General features: G+C 54.0%; 1 protein-coding gene across 3 annotated transcripts in view; it reads left to right on the top strand.

Moving 5' to 3' along the window:
- TTC7B (tetratricopeptide repeat domain 7B) overlaps positions 1-23946 on the top strand; it is a 222342-nt gene that overhangs the window by 180334 nt on the left and 18062 nt on the right. For all 3 annotated transcript variants that reach the window (XM_072963592.1, XM_072963591.1, XM_072963593.1), the window contains one exon: positions 11408-11610. In XM_072963592.1, the coding sequence (XP_072819693.1) occupies positions 11408-11610 (203 nt within the window). The remainder of the gene's footprint in view (positions 1-11407; positions 11611-23946) is intronic.

Below are 23946 nucleotides of genomic sequence, written 5' to 3'. Positions count from 1 at the left end.
ATTCCTAAAACAAGCTTCCACTGAACTATAAGGCTTTACCATATGCGGTTTGAGCTCTGCTGCTCTGGGAGGCAAAATAGCAGTGACCCACATTCTTTGACAACTTATGGAAACCAGGTAACATCTGCGTCCATCGTCAGCTCCAGCTATGCTGCCAGATTCTGTACATGCTGCAAGCTTTAGAAGAAACTGTTGAAATCAAGGCCTGGCACCCAAGGCTGTGGTGTTTCTGTGGCGTCCGTGGGTCTCCTCTCGTTTTTCCTGGTGAGCTGAGTGAAGTGGCAGCTCATGATGGGAGCCCGTGGCAGGTCACGTCACTCTGAGACGACCTCAGGTTTCCAGCCTATTTTGTACACAGGTCCCTGGGCTATTTGTGTGTCCATTTGAGTGGCAAAGAGATCGTGACTAGGACACCTGAGCCTCCAGCTGCTCTGGGAGGGAACAGCCACAGGCCCAGCAGGGAGCACAGACTCAGCAAGGCCAGGGATGCTTGGCCCTTCCTGTGTGGTGGGACCGCCCCTGGGCACCCCCTTCCCTCTGTGCCTCCTCCTCCTTCCTGGACACGTCTGACGCCAGTGCCTCAGGCTCGGCCCAGGACACCTGGCAGCCGACCCCCATGAGTTGTGCGGGTTTTGTTGCTTGGTTTGCTTGGACCTATGTGACAATTTTATTTAAATCACGTTTGAATAAAGGCACAGAAACCGTGGAGTGAAAGGCTTCCTCTTATCCCTGACCATCAGTCACCCCCTCCTCCCCTTGGCAACCACTGTTAGCAGCGTGCGCGCCTTCCAGAGACGTTACGCTCGCTGGAGATCATTGCCTGTCAGCACATCTGAGGGTAAATCCACTGAATGAATTTACCGTAACTTAACTGGTTCTCCACTGACTAGCTTAGGTTATTTCCAGTATGTTCCTGTTACAGATGATGCATCTGTGTGTATCGTTCTGCAGAGTGTTCTGTATCTGAAAGGTAAACTCCTCAAAGTGGAATTGATGGATCAAAAGGCGTGCCCTCTTAATTCTGATAAATTTTGTCACATTGCCTTCCACGGAATCATGCCAGTTCGCATTCCAGCCGACGAGGTGGGAATGCCCGTTTTCTCACGTCCTTTATAAACACAGCGAGTTACCGAACTTGTAGAGCTTTGCCAGGCTGACAGGTGGAAGTGATATTTCCCTTATCTCCTCCTGGCTTCTGTCCATTTCTCTTCTTTGATACTGAGCCTCTCTTTTTGATTTGTAAGCATTTATCACGTGTCAGAGAAATTTGCCTTGTATCATAGGTGTTATATTCGCCCCATTTTAACTTTGTGTCTTGGGGTTTTGTTGTTGTTGTTGCCAATTTTTTTGTTTTACATTTATCAATCTTTATAGCATCTGGGCATCACATGATATTCAGAAAGGAGCTACCCATTTTTATGGTCTCTTTTCCTAAAACTTCCAGCTATCTCCCAATGCCATCCATGCATACATCATCTTATAAAGAAGGTCAAAAAGATTATTTTCCTTCATTTTGCAGAAGGGAAACCCAGGCCAAATAGAAGTCAGTGCCTCTGCGGTCTCACTGGGCAGGAGTTAGAGTGTTCGTTGTTTATTGTACCTCGAGACATACCTTCCTAGGAATCATGCAGTTGCTTTAGAATGCACACCTTATGGTTGGCCGTCGGAAGTCCCCACAGTCACAGTCATTCAACCTTGAACCAGAGCCTTTCCCCAGCTAGGTAGTCTCTTGGTGCCCATCCTTCACTTTCCACTCGGGGATGGCAGCTAAAAATGTCTTTGCAGTAGGTGGATAATTTTTGCTTGTTGCTTGCTAATAATTACAGCTTTCACTTTGGCACCTCTCACAGTCGAAACCAACGGCTATTCTTAGATGTGCAAGATCAGATTTTCTGATTTCTGCTGGGAATGTAAAGCCGTGATACGCTCACAGATTCCTTCAGGGCTCGGCCTGTCCCGTGTGTCCTTCCCGCCGCCCGGCCCCTCCCATCCACTGTGAGGCCGCGTCACCAGCAGGGTCGAGGGATAATCCTGTGGCATGGCCCCTGTGACGAGATGAAGACAGCTCCCAGACAGGTGGCGCGAGGGTCACTGCACAGGGAGTGCCTGCAGGAGGGAACGTTTGGTCCCGAGGGGGTCAGGCCTGCCCTGACACAGTGCCAGTCTCCATGGATGAGACCTGCCAGCCCTGCCAGCCCCGCCCCTTCTCCTGCCCAGGGGGTCTTGATCCATGGTCCATAGCTGGCAGGTAGTTAATGTTTACCAAGCACCATGAATGTATCAGACATTACTCCAAGGACATTATGTGTCTTAACTTGTTTAGTCCTTGTCATAGCCATGTCAGGGCCATATAAGGTATAAATACCCTTACTAACCCCATTTTACAGATGAAGAATCTGAGACACCACTCTCAAGTCACCTGCCTAAGGTTACATGGCTAATAAGTGGAGAAACCAGAATTCAAAACCAACCAGTGTGGCTCCAGAATCCAGCCCCTACCCAGGGCGGGCACTCAGCCATTGAGCACGGTCAGTATCTGTGAGCATCGGTCTCCGTGCCACCATCGGGGTGAGGTTCTGGAGCACACGGTCAGAACACAGACCTAGGCTCTGCTGTCATGGAGTTTACAGATGTGGAACATACAAATTGCAGAAGCACTCAGTCCCCTGTGCCGAGTGCCCTGGAGGGCCAGTGTGGGCTCTGTGAGAACTGGGAGCAGAGGTCTTCCCCACCTGGGGCCAGCGGGTGTGCAGGCAGGCCTGCAGGCCGTGAGCTCTGAGCTTAGACAGGTGGCAGAGCCACAGGGGTGAAGCCTGAGAGGAAGAGTAGCGGGGCCGAGGTGAGGCTGGACGAGCCAGCGCACTGTGGCCAGGTCAAATCTCTACGGAAAAGCTGTTGAAAGTCATCAGCAGGAGGGTGAAAGGATCAGAGCGAGGTTTTTAAAAGATCCCGCCCGCTGACTGTGGGGCACGGCCCCGAAGGCAGCACAGTGGAAAGGGAAGGTCAGGTGCATTGATCCATGTGACCAAAGGGGCAGCTGGTCTGAGGCAGCATCAGGGGCTGGAGAGAGGGGGACCCCTGAGATGCATTTTCGAGGTAGAACTGCTAGGACCTGTTGATAGATTAGATGTGGGATGAAGGAGAAGGGAGAACCCTGTGTTGGGGGCTGAGGTCAGTGGTGATTAGTGATTCCATTATCTGTGATGGGCACATTATCTGTGGAGGGAGCTGACAGGTAAGGGTCAGGGAGCAAGAGAATCCAGGGCCCTGTTTGAACTTGGGAGTGTCAGGTACCTGAGGACATGCCAGTGAAGGTGTCAGGCCGGTGGCCAGATACTCAAGCCTACACTTGAGATTTGGGCTAGGAACATACATTTGGAGGTGGGGATGTACAGCTGAGGGGTGTGAAGAGAAGCCTAGGAAGAGAATGTCAATGGCAGAGGGAAAGGGCCAGGACCCAGACCTGAGCCCCCCGACATTTAAAGTTTGCGAGGAGAGGAAAAGCCAAAGAAACAGAAAGGGAGTCGTCATCGAGGAAGGAGGAAACCAGGAGGGGTGTCCCAGCAGCCAAAGGGGTTTACAGAGGAGCCTGTGCGGTATAATCAAGGACGTGGGTTCTGGACAAAGACTAGCTGAAGTCCTGGTCCCTCCGCCGTCTGGCAGTGGGACCTACTTCCTCTGAGTCCTACGTGCTCTCCTCTGCAGAATGAGGACAGCTGTGGCAATTGCACAAGATAATGGGTGGAGAGGGCTCAGCAGGTAGTGAGCGCTTAACACCTATTAAAATAACAGGTTTTTTTATCAGCATGGTATTTATTTGTTTATTGATATTTCTTGTCCCTTTAGTTTTTTATGGAGGTACTGCGGATTGAACCTAGGACCTTGTGCATGCAAAGCATGTGCTCTACCACTGAGCTATTTCCCTTCCCCCCTATTTATTTATTTATATTTTGTAAAGGTTATACTCCATTTATAGTTATTTTAAAGCACTTGCTGATCCCCCATGTTGTACAAGATATCCTTGTAGCTTATTTTATACCTAATAGCTTGTACTTCTTAGCCCTCTACCCCTATGCTGCCCCTTCCCCTTCCCTCTCCCCACGGTAAAATCATGGTTTTTAAGTAGATGTGGTAGGCAGGAAGTGATGCTGAGAGGTTGAATAAGGTTGAGACAAAAGCATTTGTTGGATTTGGCGTCTGGGGGTTGTTGGTGACATGAGAAGACAGGTTTAGGGGAGCGGCGGTGACGGAGCCACACTGGTGTGGGCTGCAGGCGGGGGCAAGTCGGGACATGGAGACAGAGGGTGCACAGTCCTTGCAAGAAGAACCCCTGTGGAGCAGCGTGGGGGTGTGAGAGGTGCTCGGGAGGATTATGAAGTCAAGAGGGGGTTTAAGTGGCTGACGTAGCAGCATGCTGTCTGCTCATGGGGACCTTCGTCACCCAGGAGAGAAGGGGGTGTGGAGACACGAATCCCTCGAGATGGCAAGAGAGCGGTGGGGCCCAGGGCACAGGCAGCGGCGTCAGCCCTCAGGTGCAGCAGGAGGAGGGCGGGGAGGACGGGCACAGGACGGCGACGAGCCTGTGGGTTTGGTGGCGAGAAGAGCCTCCAGGTCTGCTTTGCTGGCTTCTGCTCTGTCTCTGAATGATGAATCAAGGTCAGCCAAAGGGGTAGGAGGCTTTAGGGAAGGGGCTAAGAGCCAGGAAAACAGCTGGGTGGAGGATGAAGTATATTGCAAATGTAGTAGAAGGACAAGGATCTGGTCCTGCCGTCCCCCTGAGCCCCCTGGGAAGGGGTCACTCTGCTGACACAGCCGTTCACAAACTCAGAAATCAGTGTCGGCTGTGCAGCCAAGACCCTGACGGAGGCCTTTGGCCGGGCCCGCTGTGAGGACAGGACCTGGGCTGCATTCGCCTTGGGGACTCCAGGCTCCCACTTGGGGTCTGGCCCAGAAGAGCTCAGGGTGGGACTGACGCCTGGAAACAAAATCACTGCCTCCTTCACATACCGATTCCCAAGAAAAGAAGGAATGAAGACAGTGCCGGTGAGAGCTGATAAGGACTGAGGCCTCCCCAGGCCTTGGTGACTTGGCCAGGGACCAGAAACTCATCAGTTCCCACGACGCTGCCCTCTTTGGCCCACGTGCTGATTTCCACACAGAAGAGCCAGTTCACGGAGGTGAAGTCGGGAAGGTGAGCTGGGGAGCATGGCTGCTCCTGGCAGAAACCCGCATGCCGCCGGCTCTCCTCTGCCCTTCGCAGGCGGGGCTACCCCAGGACCGGCTTGCTAAGGTTGTCTCCCAAGCACAAGTCTCCTCTCTTTAGGGAAGCAGGGTTTGGGGTAAAGGAAATGGTTCTGAGGGGTCAGTTGAGTCTGCCGGCCCAGCCCCCTGCCTGCCTGCGTGCTGGCTGGCCTGCCCTACAAGACTGAGGAGAAGCTGATGGCCCCCGAGACTTGTCTTCATCCCTCCCTGCCAGCCCCTGGCGGAGTGGAGGGTCTGACGGCACCCACACTAGGTACAGGCTGCCTCTCACATTCACAGCTCCTTTGTACGAGTTTCACAGGTGTCCCCTCTGGGTAGCCAAAGGCCCCTTGGTGAGAAGAAAGAGCTTCCTCTCCTTCCAGGGCCAGACGCAGCCCTGCACCAGGCGACCACCAGGTCAGTGGGGTCCAAGCTGGTCAGCCCCGCTCCGCCCGAGCCTTTGCACACTGCACGCCCTGCACGGCCCTGAGTTCCCAGCCTCGCGGCTGATGTGGAGCAGCTGCTGACAAGGGTGAGAAGAGTGGACGAACACAGGAGGAATCCGGGCCTGCGCGGCATGGTGGGTGCATCCAGAGCCAGGCTCCCCCAGTTGGGAGGAAGAGAGAGTCCTCAGGCCTTGGCAGCATAGCTCAGCCCTTTTCACGTTGCATCTTTAGTCTGGTTCAGCCAATGATTTCTGGTGGCAGAGTTAGGGGCACAGAGCAGTGCCAAGGTGGAGCAGACTTGATCCTGGCCCTCCCAGAGCACAGTGTCTGCAGGAAAGTCGCAGCACACGGTCAGCGTAGCATGAGGCAGACCGGTGTGAGGCACCCAGGGCACACAGGGCGGTGGAGGGATGGCGCACCTGATGTGCCTGGGGAAGTCATGAGCAGGGTGGGGTTTGGTGGAGCCTAGACTGAGGGGTGATGGGTCTTCAACAGATGGCGGTCCAGGGAAGGCACTTGGGGCAGAAGGAACAGCACAGTAGAGGTGTGGAGGTAAGACTGTGCATTGAACATGGAGGGAGACGGAAGGGTTGCAGGTCCCTAATTTTGAACACTGAGCGAAACCATTTGGGTTACATTCACCGGCAATTGGAAACCGCTGAGGGTTGGCAGTCAGGGGTTGGGGAGGAGGGATTTCCAGCATTTTTCAAAGTAACCTGGTAACAAGGACAAACCAAAGCATTACAAAGAGGTCAGTCAGAGCTCAGTCTGAGCTTCAGAATGACGTAGAAGGTGTCCATGACCTTTGGTTCGAGGCTGTCAGCTGCCAGTGACCAGGAAGGAATCTCTGTCCCTGTGACCCCTTCAGAGAGTGACTTTCAGAGCCCGTCCTGCAGCGGGGGCTCTGATGTTGCACTGAAGTGTGTTCTTGTTGGGTGCCAGTCGGCTCTAAGTTCCCAGAGCCTGTGTCCTTCTGCACTGCTGTTCCTTCGGTGAAAGCCCTTACATCTCTTAATAAGGTCAAAGGGCCTTTGTTTATTTTTTTTAACTTGAATTTAGCCCTTGGTGAAAGTTTGGTCAGGGAAGCATCACTCGCTGCGGCTTCTCCGGCCTTTGACTCTCCATCAGCCTGTGCCGCAGAGACTTTGCCCTCCTCTGGCCTGCGTTCAGCATCCACTCATCTGCACACTTTCCCTGAGCACCTACTAAGTGCTCGATTCTGTGCTAAGGGGTTCAGAGGTGACTGACTGGCTGGGAGTTGCTCATAGTTTTAGTGGGAAAAGACAATGCTGACCGTATTTTGGAGGCTTTAGGGATGTGTAAATAATATTACCCTCTTTACCTCCTGAGTTCTGAACCAATTTAAGAAATAGACAGGGGACTGAGGTGGAGATCACACTCCCAGCTTTGTGACCAGAGAATGTGGCATGACTCCTGGCCCCAGCTCGGCTCCCCGATGCGTCACCGCTGAGTTGAATTCACCCATCCCAAATTCCTGGCCTCCCCGTGGCAGCAGCAGAGCCCAACGTCACGCCTGCAGAAGCAAGCCGAGAATGTAGCCATCTAAGGGACAAAACTTTGGACAGAGAGCGCTCCGGAATCATGGCAGGCCGACCCAAAACTTCTCCCAAATGCATCAGTCAGATGGGACCTGGGGGAGGGCTGGGGAGAGCTCAGGTGTGGGACTGCAGCAGACTGGAGGGTCCCCTAGCAACGGTGATACACGTGAGGGATGACAGAGGCTGTACAAGGTGCTACAGGAACACAGAGGAGGGAGCTGCTGGCCCTGTGGGGTCAGGGATGGACACTTGTGAACTCTCTTCAGGGAGACGTTGTTTGAGCTGTGGACTCCCGGGAAGGAAGACTTCCCAAGCAGACAAGCTCATAGTAGATACCTGCATGGCCTTGTTGTATTTGAAGTGACCAGCTGTGTGCCCAGGCAGGAAGGCCCCTCTGGGATTTCAGGGATGCTGGAAGCCCCAGTAAGCCTTTCCTCTTCCTCCCCAACTCCTTCCCAAGTGACATGACAGATGTCAGAAATCCCACCACTTAAGTTTCATTCCTGGAGCCTCACGCTGTGCCCCATTAAGATGCTCTACTGTCTCTGAGAGGATGAGGCTGGGCTAAGCATTATCCTCACCCTTTTCAACTCCCTCTGGACTCCAGGCTTCCACCCTCTTGGTCGATCCTTGCCACTGCCCTAGGAGAGATGTGGGCTGGCCTCAGGCCCCCATCTGTCAGGTGAACAGGCCCAAGGAAGTTGATGGCCTTGCCAAGGCCACATACAAGGACCAGGTGCAGGGACCACGTTCCTGACACTGGTTTACGGATGGGATGCCCTAGAGCCCTGGGGTCCCCTGCGGTGCCTCAGAGGCCAGGAGAGGGGACCGAACCAAGAGGAAAGCAAGCTGCCCAGTCTTAAGATCTCTTTTGAGAAGAGAGGCTCTGTTGGGAAAAATGGTCTGAAATCTCCGTGTTCGATGGTGCCCTGTGTCTTTCTGTTTGAGCTTAAAATGGAGGGACTGGGGAGCACCCAGGCTGTGCGTCCATCTGCCTCTGTGCCACAGGAGCACAGGCCTCACCCATGACACGGGCTCCCTCTTGCAGCCTGGACAGCGCTGGAAAGAAGTCCTCGGAGGCCTGGATTCCTTCTCCCGCCCTCGCGATCATGACTCAGCTCAGCCCCATGTTCCGTTGCCTCATCGTGACATTGGGGCAGAGGCACCAGGCCCATGACTGAAGGCATGGAGCCAAGAAGGCACGTGGTCTTGTGCTTGTTTTCACGGGGACCCAACAGAACTGGACTTCATGTGCATCGTCACGTTGGTGTTTAAGGCTCCCCCCACCACATATACCTTGACTTGTTATAAAAAAATCTGAAAATGCTCAATCCTGCTCTCTCAAGTTGGCCTTTTTCCATAATGATCTTGATGGGGGAGACCTGGTGTGTCCCACAGGCAGCCCTGGGGACCTTGGAAATGTGCATAAACTCACCCCCGAAAGGGGACTCCAGTCAGAAGCCGGCGCACAGTGAGAGGAATGTTACGTCCGGCTCCCCAGCCACCGCAGCTCTGGGAACCTGAAACCCCTGCGGGCACACACCGGAGAGTCGTGTTACTGGAAGACGTGAGGTGGCCCTGCGGTGTTCCGAGGCGGGTGTTTATCTCCCAGGAGGGCAGGTTTTGCCTGGGCCCAAACGGAAGGGCAGATGCGTGTCGCCTTTGTTCCTGTGGAGTCCCCGTGTGTTGTGGGAGCTGAATCTCGGAGGACGGGAGTAGGCACGGTGCCAGCCCTGACCCCTTAGGGCTCTGTTGTATGTGAAGGCCGAGTTCCCACATCTGAGGGGCTGGCCTCTCCCCCCCATCCCTGGGCCAGCCTGTCATCTCTGCTCCCTGTTGAGGGATTGACCAGGGAAGCGAGGGTACTCGAGGGGAGGGGCCGTCGAGGCTGGTGGAGGTCAAAAAGCCAGCAGGTCAGCACTGACCACAACTGTGGACACATACCTTCCCTTTCTGGTCTCCACACCTGAAGCAGGAGGTGGGGAGTCAGAAGGAGGACCCACAAAGAACTTGCCATCCACGGGCGTAGCCAGGACCCCTCGCAAAACGTGTCTAGGGACACAGCCGTCGGAGAGGTGCTGAGGCTGGGCCCCCCTTTCAGCTGGGGGAGCCGGGTGGGGTCAGCGGTGGCTTCAGGAGGTGGTGGCAATTGAGCTGAGCCTTGAAGGGAGCCGAGGGTGACACCACCACAGGCAGAGGCAAGAGGATCAACAAAAGTGAGTGTGACGAGAGCAGGGGCTTACGAGGCAGAGCCCAGGGGTGCGGGGTGCGGTCAGAACATGGGTCAGTAAGGGTGACGGGGATGGCCACCAGGGCTCTGAGTGCCGGACAGAGGCATCTGGGTGTTCTCAGCAGAGGCGGAAGCACGGGCTCCACGCCAGGCTCTGCCTCTAACCTGCCCTGGGAGCTCCGACAAACTGCTCAGCCTGTCCATGCCTCAGTTTCCTCATCCGAACAATGGGGTGAAACACTAGTACCTCCGGGACCACTGTGCAGAGAGGAGACATGAGAGCAGTTCCTGGCGCAAAGCCCGTGTTTGGCGATTGTCAGCTTGTCAGCTGCTGTCATCATTACTGGTGCCATTCACTCGTTCACTCATCCAGCTCCCCTTTCCCGAGCTCTGGCTGTGCCCTTCACTCTGCCCATCACCGGGGACCCAGCAGTGAACAGCGCTGCCCTCGTGAAGCCTGCGGCTTATATTCTGGAGGGGCCCCCAGACAGTGAGACGGATGAGGTCAACCCGGTATTGGGAGGGAAGGAAGCGGGGAAAGGAGTTGGGTCGTGCTGGGTCAGGGCGGATGGTCAGGGAGGCCGCTCGAGGGAAGACTGAAGGGGTGAGGGGTACACAGGAGCGGAGGCCCCAAGGAAGCGGCACTTTTCGGCAGGGGGGACCCGACCCGAGCTTTGCCTGGGGAGGTTGGTCTGGCAGCGGCTGCACAGGACAGTCGGGCCAGAGGTGAGGCAGGAGACGGGGGCAGGAGGAGGGCTTGCCTCCGAAGACAACTCGTGAGGTGCGTGAGGAAAATAGTAACTATTCTTTCATTGTGTTCTTCTACTGCTTCTATTCTTGTGTGCACTGTATTATACGCAGTGTATGAATATATATGTGACTTGGCGATATGGGCACAAACAGCTTTGACTGCCAGGGAAGGAGGCCAGTGGTCCAGGCAGGAACGGATGAGGAAGGGGCTGTCCTGGAGGTGGGAGATGGGGTCGGCGGGCTGGGAGCACAGCGGCCACCTGAGCAGGGCTCTGGGCAGTGGTCTTGATAGATGGTGCTGAGGAGGAGGCCAGGAGTCTGGCATCCTTGAAGATGCAGGCCCCGCCATTGGAGAGACAGTGGTGCCGAGACCACAAGGCCCTCAGGACAAGGGGGCACCTGGGAGACAGATGGGGCCACTGGACGTGCACGATGGGCTACTTCAGGGAGTCCAGGGCTGCGGAGCAATTAGGGACTGTCCACGTAGATGTGAGTGACCTGAGGCCCGAGGCTGAAGGAGAGCTCATTTTCCTGCTTTTTGAAAGTGACAGCTTGGTTTTTCAAAGGCTTGATCAGCGTTTCACGGTTAACAGTCTCCAGGCTGCAGTAGGTTTCCCTGGTCGGGCCGAGGGCGCGGTCAGATGGAGCAGCCATTTTATTTCACGCCCTTGGACGTGTAAGCCACCTCCTGCCGCCCTTGTCGCCTGCCGCCCTTGTCACCTGCCTGGCATCAGAACAGGCCGGAGGGCAGAGCTGTTCCCTGTGGGGGGCTGCGCCCTCGGGTTTGTTGTCCTCGGCCTCACCCAGCGCTTTCTCTGTGGTTGTCAGAGCTGAGGGCAGGTGTCCTAGGTGGATCCTGAGAGTGGGTGTCCTCCGAGGTGGGGCAGGGCCCAGGCAGGCCTCACTCCCCTCTCGGTGGTGACAAGTGTCCCCTCCAAGGCCCCACAGACTTGAGTCCCTGTGTAGCAGTGGGCAGGCAGGAAGGACTGTCAGCCCATGGCTGTTTCCACTCGGGGTCGGGGAAGGCCTGGCTCTGGGCCCTGCGTCTTCCAGGTGGGCCCCTGCTAGACTCCTGTGGCGCATGGGGGGTGTAAATGTCCCAGCCAGAGTAGCAGCCGTTTGCAGGGCCTCTGAAGGGCAGTGGACCAGGAAAGCATCTGCCTGTGCTCTCCTCCTCACAGCCGAAGTCTACATTGGCATTGGGAAGCCCGCAGAAGCCACAGCCTGTACCCAAGAAGCTGCCAACCTCTTCCCGATGTCCCACAACGTCCTGTACATGCGGGGTCAGGTAGCCGAGCTCCGAGGGAACATCGAGGAAGCCCGGCGGTGGTATGAAGAGGCCTTATCCATCAGCCCCACACACGTGAAGAGCATGCAGCGACTGGTGAGTCTGAGGGCTGGCCGGGCCTCCATTCCTGACTGGAGACCCCCTTGAACACAGCGGGTAACTCATGACCCTCAAACCCTGTGCTGGTGCTGAAGGCCAGATACACTTGGCCTGCCAGGTTGTCAACAGTGCACAAAGCCAGTGGGCACCATTTCATCATGCTTGATGCACACAGAGCTCCTAGGAATCCGCTGTGCACAACCTCGTTCACCCTCCCTGGTTGTCCTGTTCAGTGCGAGGGGAGCGTTTGAGTCAGTGGTCTCCTGGCCAGCCATTCAAGCCACCCTGTGGCTCTGGGTTTAATAACGACCTTTTTGTGGCCCTGGGTCATTGTCATCTTGGTCTCCATGCCACTCTGAGGGTGTCCATAATCCAGGGAGACTTCAGCATAAAAATCAGAGCACTTTACATACTGGGGGGCTCTCTCACCCTGAGGAAGCCGAGACTCCAGCCTGTCTTGAGGCCGCTGGCTAGTGGGGGGCATCCTGTCAGAGGAGGGAGGGGCAGCCCCACTATACCGAGAGGACCCAGGTAAGTCACCCCGGCTCCACACTGTGAATGGGTGTGGAGAAATGCACGCGTCCCTCCTCTGGGAGTGCAGACCACAAGCCGGGGGCTGCCCCAGTGCTCCCCTCCCTCCCTGGCCTGGGAGTCGGCCACCCAGCCACCATGGGGTCAGTTGGGTGGGGTGGGTTAAACAGACCACTCTGGAGGGTTCTCATCTAATAGAAACACATGTGCGGCGCGGCTGCTGCACGGAGCCACAGTCTGCCGTCTTCTTCCTGCGACTCTGAATTTTTGTTTCATTGTTAGCGGTATAAGACGTCTCTGATTTCATGAACACGAGAAAGGAGAGCCTTGTAACCAAACCGAGGTGCCCCTCGGGCGGGCAGCCCTGGGGAGCCCAGCATCCTTAATCAGTGGGGTGTGACATGGAGGAGCAGGCACTGGCAAGGCATCCAGGGACAAGGTTCTGGCCCCAGCCATGTCCCTCGCTTGCTTTTGAACTTCGGGGAGAACCCATAAGCTCTCGGCACTCAGTTTCCTCTCTGTAAAATGAAAACATTCAACTCCATAGGGTGTGAGTTTCTCTCCAGTGCTAAAAGGATACCACTTTGTACCCAATAGGTAAAATGTTCTCCAAAGGATCCCAAAGGTTTCGTTCTCTCGCCGTTGCTCATGGTAACATCACAAAATTTAGATGGAGCTGAGCAGTAACTACCGGTTTTCAGCAGAAGATGACCCAGGCGCCCAGCATTAGACACCTTGGGTGATGTAGGCTTCTGAATCAGATCTGAGTTCAAACTCAGCCCCGTCCCTGCTCCTGGGACACCTTAGGCTTGTCGCTTAACCTCTAAGAGCCTCGGTGTTTCTGAGTGTTGTTCTGTTACTTACCCAGTTCATTGTGAGAACTAAATGAAATGATTTACATAATGAGCCTAGCAGAGCACCTGGCACCTAGTAGGTGCTCATCGAATGGAAAACTGAAGACAGTTTTAAAAATAAATCAGACCTTATAATAATTACAGCTAATTTTTTTCAACTTCCCTTTATGAGCATTTTGCTGCTCCCTAGAGCTTTATAAATATTTTTACATATTATCAAAACACTAGTTTGTTTGATTAAAAATATTACATGGCTTTTAATTTTTGTCTCACTGTTGTAAGACGACTTTGTGAAGAGCCTTTGAGATCTCCGTGCTTTTGCTAAAGCATCACAGAAGAGGTAGAGTCAGCACCGTGTACCCAGCCTTTTTAATAAAAAGAGGCAGCATGTCTCTACCCCGGGGCCTAAGAATTATTCAGAGACGTATTTCTTGTTCATCCCCAAGGGGAACACATGAGACAAAAGATCAAATAGGAAAATCGCACTGGGAAAGTTTTCTGTTTCACCCTTGGAGCTTGTCAAGACACCTGAGCTCCCTGACAAATGCCAGACACTTTCCTTTCTGAAAAGAGCGGCAGTGGGCCCAGCCCAGGAGAGCTGGTGAGCGAGGGCCAGGTGATGGAGAGGCCTTGACTGTTGGATCCAGGGCAATGACTGAGCCTTCTCTGGCCTGGAGGCATTGGCTGCCTTGCAGCTGTCACCAGTAAAAAACTGTAATGATAATAAACTCTTCATACTTCTTGATGCATCCTGATACACTCAAAAACCATCCAGACTGGAGGCAGGTTGAGACGAACAGGCGTACAATTTTGAGGAGCTTAGATTCTTGTGATCCGAAACTGCCCAGTGACTGTGATCGTAGCGGCTCTTAAAGTAGGGCTTGGTGGGTTCCTTTTTGGTGATCTTGCAAATGATGCATGCTGGCCTGTGTCCTCCCAGCCCAGCCACAGCTGATGGGAGCCCTGCTGCAGCCAAGGGGCTCCCACTGGTGCTGCTGGACCCTCCAGTGCCTGTGGAGAGGCCGCCCCTGGAACCCAGGCCCTCTGGCCCTGAAACATCACAGCCCTCTCTTTCCTGCTTCCCTCCGCAGCATCAGGAATGCTCTGTTTCTGTGGCTTTGGGTGGAGGAAAAGAGGAAGGTGGCCTCTGCATACAAAATGGCAGCTAAGGAGGAGGCTCCAGGCCAAACTGGCCTCAGTTTCCTCGGCTGCACAAATGGGCATACAACATTAGTCCCAGACACAAATTAAGCATGAAAACTGAAATCTGTTATTGAGTCACAGAAGGTCCTGCCTCTACCCTCATGGAAACCAGACTGACTTGCAAGCCCCAAAGTGGAAGGAAGGATCAGCAGGGAGACCAGTGTCCTTTTACCAGGTCAAGTCCCAGGGGAGAGGAGGGGGCTCTAGACTTCTGTGGCAGAGGAGCCGGAACAGACATGAGTACTGACAACTCGCCTGACTCAGGGAAGGGGTGGGCAAGCGACGGGGTCAGGCAGGCCTGCCTGGCCTGGCCAGGGTGAGGGTCAGAGGTCAAGGCTAGAAGGAACATGAGCGGCAGAGGCCACCACACCAAAGGACCAGCCAAGGAGCTTCCAAGGGAAGGAACTGACCGCAGGCAGATTGCGGGTCATGGAAGAAACTAAGAGAACAGAAAATGTGGTCTGTGTCGGCCCTGAGCTCAGAGAGGAAGGAGAGGAGCTAAGGGACAGTCAGAGGGAGCCACGTGGTCTGTCACAGGTGGAGACGGGGGCGGGTGGGGACCCAGGAGCACTGTTCCCAGCCAGGAGGACCGTTATTTGCCATCTCCCAGGGCAGGTTAGCGGCAGCCTGTGCGCCACCCAGCTCGTAGGAGAGGTGTGACTTAAGAGACATGCGAACACATCAATGTTGTTAAAAAGCAGTAAGACCTTGGAGGCAGATGATATTAATTAAAGTATTAAATGTATTAAAGTTAATACAAGGTCAGACTTGACAACAGAAATGTAATTAAAACCCAGTGAAAATTGACAGTTTCCTCATAGTTTCAGCCTTCATATGTGTACTTAAATTCACATAGAGGGAGAAGAATAAAGAAAAATAATGTCTTTAATATGAATGATGAATTCGCTCAAGACAAGTGAGGCAGTGAGCTGAGTGTGGGCAGATATTAAGGGAGCGGCGAGCAGAAAGGATAAGGAATTACAGAGTCATGTTGTTGACAAGGGGAGGAATTCACAGAGTGATCAGACTTTTTCCAGAAAATCTAAAGGCGTATTTTCATATCGTTTTTGCATAAGTATATAAATTTACATATATTTAAATGCTGTGTTAAAAAGCTTTCCATTCCCAGGACCCAACAATGAATTAATGAAACATAGAGCTACTGTTTCCACACCAGTAACCCTGGCACTGGAGTAGGCGGCGACGGAGGGAAGCGGGCTCACAGCGAACTGAGGGCAGAGGCAGGGCCTCGGGGTGATGCCGCCCAGGCCGAGGATGGGCACAGGCTCGGGGTTAGCCAAGGACAAGATGACCAGGATGCGGACAAGCTCTGCAAACAGGGACATCTGCTTGCCCCCTGATATCATCAGCCGGGGCTTTTGAGGGCCATGTGTGAGCTTGGGGGGTAGGAAAGAAACAAGAGCCTTGGAGAGAGAGACGATTGTGGAAGGAACCCAGAAAGGCTGCGTCGGGGGAGCTAATGTTGACAAGACGAGAAGGGGAAGATATTGCTGAGAAACACACTTATCCAGGAGCATATTACCAACTCCCTTGACAGGTCGAAAAAGGTGTGAAACAGAAGCGGATGATGGGGGTTGCCCAGAGCGTGCCAGGGTTGGGGGGTAAGGGGGCAGCGTATGGGAGGGAGGGGCAGACGTGCCCAGGCAGCTTTGAGGAGGATGTGAGCTGGGAGGGGCTGGGCCCAGAGGCGCACGGGAAGGGGCCAGGGGGTCCTGTGAGCCAGGGAAGGAGGAGGACTGATGCATCCCCCCCACCCAGGGACGGGCCTTCAGCTAAGGCGAGACAAGGATCTCTCAGAGCTGATGCCCAGAGGGGAGGAAATAGAGAGTGAAAGCACCAGGGCCCATGCCCTTTAATGTCCAAGGTCCCACGACAAGGCTGGACTCCTGGACAGGGACAGCGGCCATCCCTCCTGGAAAAGAGGGTAGCTAGGAGCCGGGGGAGATGGTGAGTTCACCCGATCCTCCAGAGGAACTAGTGAGAAGACCACTGGTGGAGCCTCCCGAAGAAGAGGAGGACGACTGGGAAGAGAACCCATTGGTGGCCAGAGGTTAGGCTCCGGTGACCTGCCCAGGGAGTGTGGCTGAGGCCCGCCCGCCTGCCTGGGCTGGAGGGCCCCGCGATGGTGGGTTGTAGTGCAGAGAAGACCCACCAGTGAGGCTGCAAGGGCTTCCTGATCGGTGGAAAGACAGTTTGCAGGCCACCAGAATGGGCCAGTCGAATGAGAAAATAAGCCTTTTTTGTTTGGGGCACGAAGGCTCCAAAAGTGCTGGCTGGCCTCTGTGGACGGATTGTGAGACGTGACCCCCACCCCGAGTTCAGCCCACACGGCTCCGGGCTAAAGGTCTCAGTGCAGGCTGTCTTCAAGGGTTTTTTCTCCGTAATCTTACATTTCCTGAAACATCAGAGACCTGGAGTGACAGCAAGTGTGAGACCTTTAGAAGTCGTGTTGCTGTTCTGTTCCAGGGGAGCACGTTAGTGGCAAAGGCTGGCAGAGAGAACAGCTGCCCTGTCAGAAAAGCGTGGCTTATTACGAGATACCCGGAGGCACGCCACATTGGTGGTGAGTCGGGAAGGAGGACCTGGGATGCTCCATGCATTGGAGACGTCTTCTAGTTTGTTACTATGTTTTAGGTTGTTTTAACAGCTCTAAAGTTTGATCCAGAAGCATTCATCAAAGCAAGGCTAACGACATTGCTCTGAGATGGTGGCAGCTCTTCTGAAGTTCAAAGAGGGGCCTGAAGTCAGAGCTTTCTTTAAACTGTCTTCAAGCTCCCCGGCTTGTTTACTGTGGGAAGGTACTTCATCCTGTTATGCGTGACAAGCCGGAAGGATGGCAGGGAGGGTTTTAATCAAGGGAAAGAGGTGAGCTCCGGCTTGCCTGAGGCAGCTTGCAGTGCTAAATTATGAACCTTCGGTGTTTTTCTCTCTCTTTTGAAGTGTCCATCTGTTTCATGAGACGGGGCAGGGGGATTGCTTGTGTCTCACATTTTATTATTTAGAAGCATATTTTCCAGTTTGTGTCCCTGTTGGGGACAGATGCAGCATGAAGTTGGGAAACTTTTCTGGGTGACTCCAGAGGTTGACAGCCATGTCTGTCTGATTTATCCATCAATTTAGTAAGGGGGACCCAGGCCAGGGCCGAGGGCCCAGACAGACAGGGCAGGGCTGCATTTTCCCCTCGGAGAAACCAGTCCACAAGAAGGGAACTCTGATCCTTTCTGTTGCTCTGGAGAAGACCCAGGTACAGTTAAGGTAATGAAGCTGAATTGAGCTGCCCTTCCCCTTTCAAATGCTGGTCTTGAGAAACAGATCCGTTTCGCCCAAGGTATCAATTCCTTTCCGTACTTAGGACAGACAGCTGGCAGGGAGCAAAATTTTGCCATAGCCTAGTGAGAAGGCCCTCTCGTCCATTAGTTGTATTTTATTTATTTCTAGGATTTTTAAAATGCTTTAAACATGAGGAGGACAAGTTTTCTTCTTTGAAGAAAGACTAATGAAGTATTAGATGTCCACCCTTGCTGTGCATCTGTGTGCTGTTGCTGGTGCTTTGAAAAGTGTACGGGCCTTTATTTCTCCAGTGTGTAGACTGGCTGTGACCGGGACTCCAACTAACAGAGCAGAGGAAACAGCCGTGCCTTCTGCCAGTTGCTGAGCCCCTGTTCTTCACTCCAGCTTCCCTCTCGTCCTTTAGTGGGCAGGACACTCTGCCTCAGCTCCTTTGACAGCTTGAGGCCCTTTTAAGAATTATGAATACTTGGCATGAATATCACCTTGACCTCTAAAAAGAAATGTAAAACCTCATTCGCCACATCTGATGTTACTCTTGCAATATGCAGTGAAATGCAGAGTTTCTTTTTTACTGATGGGGACACTGCCCTTGATGACTGGCCTCAGGTCACATTTCAAGTTAGGAGCAGAGCCGGGACTGGAAGGCGGAGTCATCGAAGAGTCTACGGCTTGAGCTGGTAGGACAGCACAGGGGTTGAGGGCATGGCGCTGGAGCCATGGTCCAGCCTTGTCACTTACCAACTGTATGGCCTGAGAGAAGTCCCTGTGCTTCCATGTTCTTGGCTGTGAAATGGGGATAATAGTGACCCCTCCCGGGGGTGTTATTTTCCGGGTTAAATAGGTTCACGCAGGCTGCGTTGCGCTCTGCAAGCATTAGCTATGGGTGTTACTATCATTCTTTATAATTTAGGTCACACCTACCCCTGGCTGAAGCCCCTCTGCATCAGTTTGACAGTGAGTTCTTTCCTGAATGACTGGGTGTGGCTTTCCTTCTGAACCGAATTCCAGCAGTTGGAGGAGCTGAAATAAGCATATGTCATGGCACACGGCTGGCCTAAAGCATGGCGCCTTCGCTCTTCGGTATTACTTTCTGACTGTTTCTGTCAAGCCTGTAACCCGGTTATCAAGACTGAAAGGAGTCAGGGAACGGTGGAGGCCCGGCCAGCATGACCTGCTGTCAGGTAGAGATGGAGAGCATCTTTTCCGGCTGGGCCAGGCCAGGGCTGCCGCGGCAGATGAGCTCTCCCTGAGGCCAGGGTGGGGTGGGCCCTTGGCCTGGGGGCAGGGGCTGGTCAGGCACCAGACATCAGCCAGGGCTGCAGGAAGACCAGAGCCTGTCCTGGAGCCTCTGAGAAACCTTTCTGGATCCCACCCCCACCCTACCCCCGACAGGGGGTCCCTCAGCCCCTCGACCCCCTCCCTGGAATCACTGAGAGAACCAACACGGAGTCATTTGTTCACTGGTCTGTCTGCTCCTCGGGGTGGGGGGGGGCTATGCCTGAGGCAGCGCAGTGGTCCTGTCAACCAGGGGTGGCCGGCATGGGGGGTGGGGAGGAGGGAGAGGGGAGAACTACTACAGGCGACCCTGAACTTGACAACTGCCATTACTCCCCTCTTATGAGCAAAGCCCCCCAGAGCCCTTGGTGCTGTTTCCATGAATAGGCTGTGAGCGGATCTCGTGGGAACACGCTGATTCTGGCCAGTCAGAGGTCAACTAGCCCTTTGTGGACTTGGCCTTGGCACAACGTCCCGTCCACCACCAGTACAGGAAATGACGTTGAGGTGGGACTGGAGGATGCAACCACTCTGCTGAGCGTGAGACCATGGAGGCCAGGGCAGGACTAAGTAATGGAAGCTTCCAGGGCAGTGGGATCTCGGAGAGGACGTGTTGGCCTGTTGGTGTGTTGGCCTCGCACTTACCTGTGGCACCTTCTCCAGGAGCCAAACGTGGCAGGAGGCTGGAGGGGCAGCCCTCTGCTCAAAGGCCCTGAGAGGGAGCAGTGACCACCCTCTTAAGTTCGGACACTCCATCCTGTTGTCCCCGAGCACATTCGTCCTTGTCACACGCTAAACCCCATTTGGGGAGCATGGTGGTCACCCTCCCTAGACCACAGACTGCTGTGGGAACAATGCTGGCATCTGCAGTGATCTTCTGTCCTCACAGGCAGTGTCGCAATGAGAGGCCCGGGGCCGAGGGCGGCCAGGTCCAGTACAGCTGTCTGCTGGGGCCGTGAGGCCCCCTCAGTTCAGGCAGAGGGAGTCATCTCTGAGAAACATGCCCACCAGAAACCTGGTTCCAGACCAGGAATCAATATGGTAATTTATAAAGAATTTTATAAACCTTTTCTCGGTTGAACCCCTATGCTCTCCCTTCTCCCTGGAGGAGCTCACCTCCTAAGCTAGATGCCAGCCTCGAGGCCTGCCCCAGAGACAGGTGTCTGGGAGGCTGAGATAGCCAGGGGCACCAGTCAGACGTGTTGACGTGTTGATGTGTTGACGTGGCATACACCACGGGATCCAGATCCAGACGGCACAGAGAGCTTCTTCCTGGGCCAGAACTCTCCCACCTGTCACCTTCCCTTTAGACCAGAGCCTCCCTGCTAATGTCCTGAGGTTACAGATGAGCCCTGGGGCATGCCAGGGGAGGTGGGGGAGGGGCTCATTCTCAGCTCTGTGCGCCAAGCAAGTATCATGAAATATCACTTCCTGTCTGAAAGCAACAGACACCCAAGCCCCCTCCCTTAGGCCAGGTGAGTTCTCTTGCAGTGGAGTTTCTGTTGGTCACCCATCCCATTGTCTCTCCCCAGGGACACTCTCAGTGCCCCAGAGACCCAGTGCAGGCTCTGAAATGCAAGCCATGCCTCTAGGCATTCCTTTACTGCAGCTTAAGGAAAAAATTAATTCTGTATTTATTTCTGTTTTCTGTTTCGGAGTCTTAGATGACTAATTGCAGGCAAGGCGGTTCAGTGTCTCATTAATTATGATCTAAAATTATTTAAAATCTGACATACTCTACCCAAACCACTTATTCTTAGAAATTCTACCCCATTATTCCAGTGCAATTTGACATTTCACTTCCACTGCCTTCCTGCCTTGTCAGTTACTGCTCCCTGGCTTGGATCAGGCTATTTTACATATATATATATAGAAGTGTAGTTGATTTACAATGGTGTGTTAGTTTGGAGGGCACAGCACAGTGATTCAGTTATGCATGTAAATATATATATACATTCTTTTCCATCATAAGTTATTACAAGCTATTGGATATAGTTCCCTGTTCTATACAGTAGGACCTTGTTATTTATCTATTGTGTGTCTAGTAGTTTGTATTCCTAATCCCTCCCTACCCCCCCTCCCCGATCAGGTACATTTGGTCCAGGTTTTTTCATTGACCTGAGTTGTTCTGTGTTCTCAGATACTGGCTCCTAATTCCCCCTCCTTATTTCAGGCCTTCTGGGATTTTTAGCCTTGCTACCTCTTGGATTCCTCAGCACCCTCCTCCCCAGTGCTGCCTGCCTCTCAGCTGAGCCAGAGGGCATGGCTGCCACCGTGAGAAAGTGGCAGCCCACCTGGGCTGGCCATCTCTGACCCGTCTCATGCCTCAATTGTTTCCCTATCATTTGGTCCTGGCCCCAGAGACCCCCACCAGTGTTTCTGGACTCTCTCTGGGCCATGTCTTCCCACGTGTTGTTGGGACCTTCTGACAGTCTGAGCTTAAAACTCTTCAGCCCAAAGGTCTGGGAAGGACCTCCCATGAGAAGTCTCCTCCAGGTACCGCTTCTGGTTTTTCTTCACCAGTACCAAGGATGAGGGCCCAGGATGGACAGGTAGCCGATGAGAGCCTTTGGACCTGGAGCTCCCCAGAGAGGTAAAGGATTTAGAGCACCAGTGGGATCCCCTCATCTAAGTATCCCCTTTTACAGATGGGGAGACCGAGGCAACCGGGGAAGGGACTCGTGAGGGGCACAGCACTGAGTGTCAGGCCCACCCTTCCATCACTTTTGAAGGTTTCATGCCTACTTTTCCTTGCCTGTGAAATGGGATATTAGCCCTTCCTTCTTGGGTTGGGGGGTGGGGGTGAAAGGGAGCTGCTCTCTGAACTCCTCCAGGGCTGACCCTGGCCCCAGGGAACTCTGCCCTAGCTCTGGTGGGGGGAGGGGAATCTTCACCATCCTCTGGGGATGAGAGGCCTCGACTCTGTGTCCTGATGGTCAGGCAGCATCTGCGGAGCCCGTCTCCTTTCTCTTTTGCTCCCAGCTGGAGTGAGTCTTGATCTCTTCTTACTTCCTACCTTGCCCAAACGGGTCTCTCCCTGGTGTAGCATCCCTTCCCACAGCTGCCTGAGCCCTGGACATGCACTGAGTGAAGAGTCCAGGCATGTGCAGAAAAGCAACCGCTCCTGTTGCCAAGGGGGTGGGGTGAAGGTGAGGGATCGCTCAGGAGGCAGGAATGCCACGGGTCCCAGTGACAAAATACCAAGAACCACCAGGCTGCAAACCCTCGGACTCTGAGAAGGTTGTGACTTGCCCTCACAGATGCGCAGAAGCCTGCCTGTCATCGCAGACACCCTGCCCTTAGAAACCTGTGAGCACTGCTGACCGAGGGGTGGGGTGCAGGAGTGCAGAGGCTCCACACAGGGGCAGTGGGTGAGGGTGCCGCTCAGGGTCTGGGGGTGGCCTTGCCCCCGTGTGTGTGCCTCCAGAGACCTCAGTCAGCAGCCTCCTGGGGAGAGAACAGAACCACTCTGAGAGCACCCCCATTAGTTCTCAGATCTGGGCCTCGGTGTCCAGAAAGCTCCCAGACTTCAAGAATTTCGACACGCCCTTTATGTGGAGCTCTTTAGCTGGACAGTTCCTCTGCCGAGGTCCTGGGAGTCCGACCACTTCGCGGTGTTGCCTCAGCAGTTCCTTCTCCCTGGAGTTACTCTGCCCCTCCCCTACCCACCAGGTTCACGACAAACATGTGCTCCCTCCCTCCTTTTTTTCATCTACTTGGTGTTTACATAACACCTGTTTCTTAAAATACCTTTGCAGGTAGTTTTTTTTTCCGAGTCTTTCAGAACATCAGCTAGCTGGCCACCCAGAAGGCTGGTGAAGCAGGAGAGGACTCAGTAGCTGAGCCCCTGCTCCGTGTCAGGGACTGTTCTAACTTCACCTAGGTCTCAAAGGTGTCTAACAGTGAACGCCCACCTTGGTTCTCAGGAGCAATGTGGATCGTCCCCTCTTCATGGCTGCTGGAGACCTGATTCTCTTGCCAGGTATCGGCCTTTGAGGGGAGGGGAGGTGACACAAGCTGATAACAGCAGTGACTGTTTCTGCAAGGAGGCTTGGATACACACACACACAGAGTGAGTCTGGGATCTGGCCTTGCCAAGAGGTTAGTTTTGATTAGATTCGTAATTGAGATGCTGGCTGATGTCCTCCCAAATGAAGCAGAAAGCCTGCCCCTGCAGGGGAGCCTATGGGATATGATGCTGTGTCTTTCTTCATAAACAAAGGAGCGAAGCAAGCCTGATGCAGAAAACGGCCCCTCCCCTGTAGGGACCAGAGTCCCCACAGGTTCTCTCTGATCCTCTGCATCCGGGCAGCAAGCATCCAACGGATGCAGGAGGCTACAACCAAAGTGCCAGCAAGTGATCCCTGCGGGGAATCTCCCAGAACAAACTAGAAGCAAAATCTGCTTCTTCCTAAGGACAAACATGCATTTTTCCAGGCCTTTCAAAGCTGGGCAGGTCAATGGAGTTATAATTGGCTCTCTAATTAGAACTCCCGCAAGCTGTTAGATTCTTTACCTGCTGCCTGGTGTCTTACACAAAGGTGTCAAATCTGCTTCTGCTTCTGCTTCTGCAATGATGAAAGAAACCAGCTGCTGTCCCATCCTTCTTGCTGACAGCATCCCCCTCCAAACACCCCCACTGCTGTGCACCCACCCACGAGTACGACAGGACACAGCCCAGTTTACAAGAGAATTGGCTTTAGTAAAATCAGGCTCGGAAAGCCGTGGTGCCAGGTGATCCTTTGGAGACCGAAAGGGAGAAGACAGAGGCCCTGTGTCCTGGTGTGGGAGGAGTTCTGAGGGCATTTCAGTGATGCCCTGAGCATCCCCAAGTCAAGTTGCTTGGTGATAGAAGGAAACATGCCTCTCGTCTCCCTTTCTGCCCTCAGCCCTGAAGGAAATAGCATTTTTGTGCTGACCTCCCTCAGCATCAAGATAACACATGCTTTGGTTGACGGGATGGGCATGTTTCAGGGCACCAGCATCACCTGCCTCTCCCTGCAGCCCCTCGGCTCTTGGGGGCAGGGGGCTCTCACGGCTCCTGCCAGTTAGTGGACACAGGCCGGCCTGCAGGGCCAGCGAGCTCCCTCTTCCCAGCTCAGCCTACAGTGACGTCATGTGAACAAAGCCGTGGAGGGAGTCTTTACACCACGGAGAC

This window comes from Vicugna pacos, chromosome 6, assembly GCF_048564905.1.
Source record: "Vicugna pacos chromosome 6, VicPac4, whole genome shotgun sequence".
Taxonomy (NCBI): Eukaryota; Metazoa; Chordata; class Mammalia; order Artiodactyla; family Camelidae; genus Vicugna; species Vicugna pacos.
The sequence above is the reverse complement of the archived record's forward strand: the minus strand, read 5'-3'. Positions and strand labels throughout refer to the sequence as shown.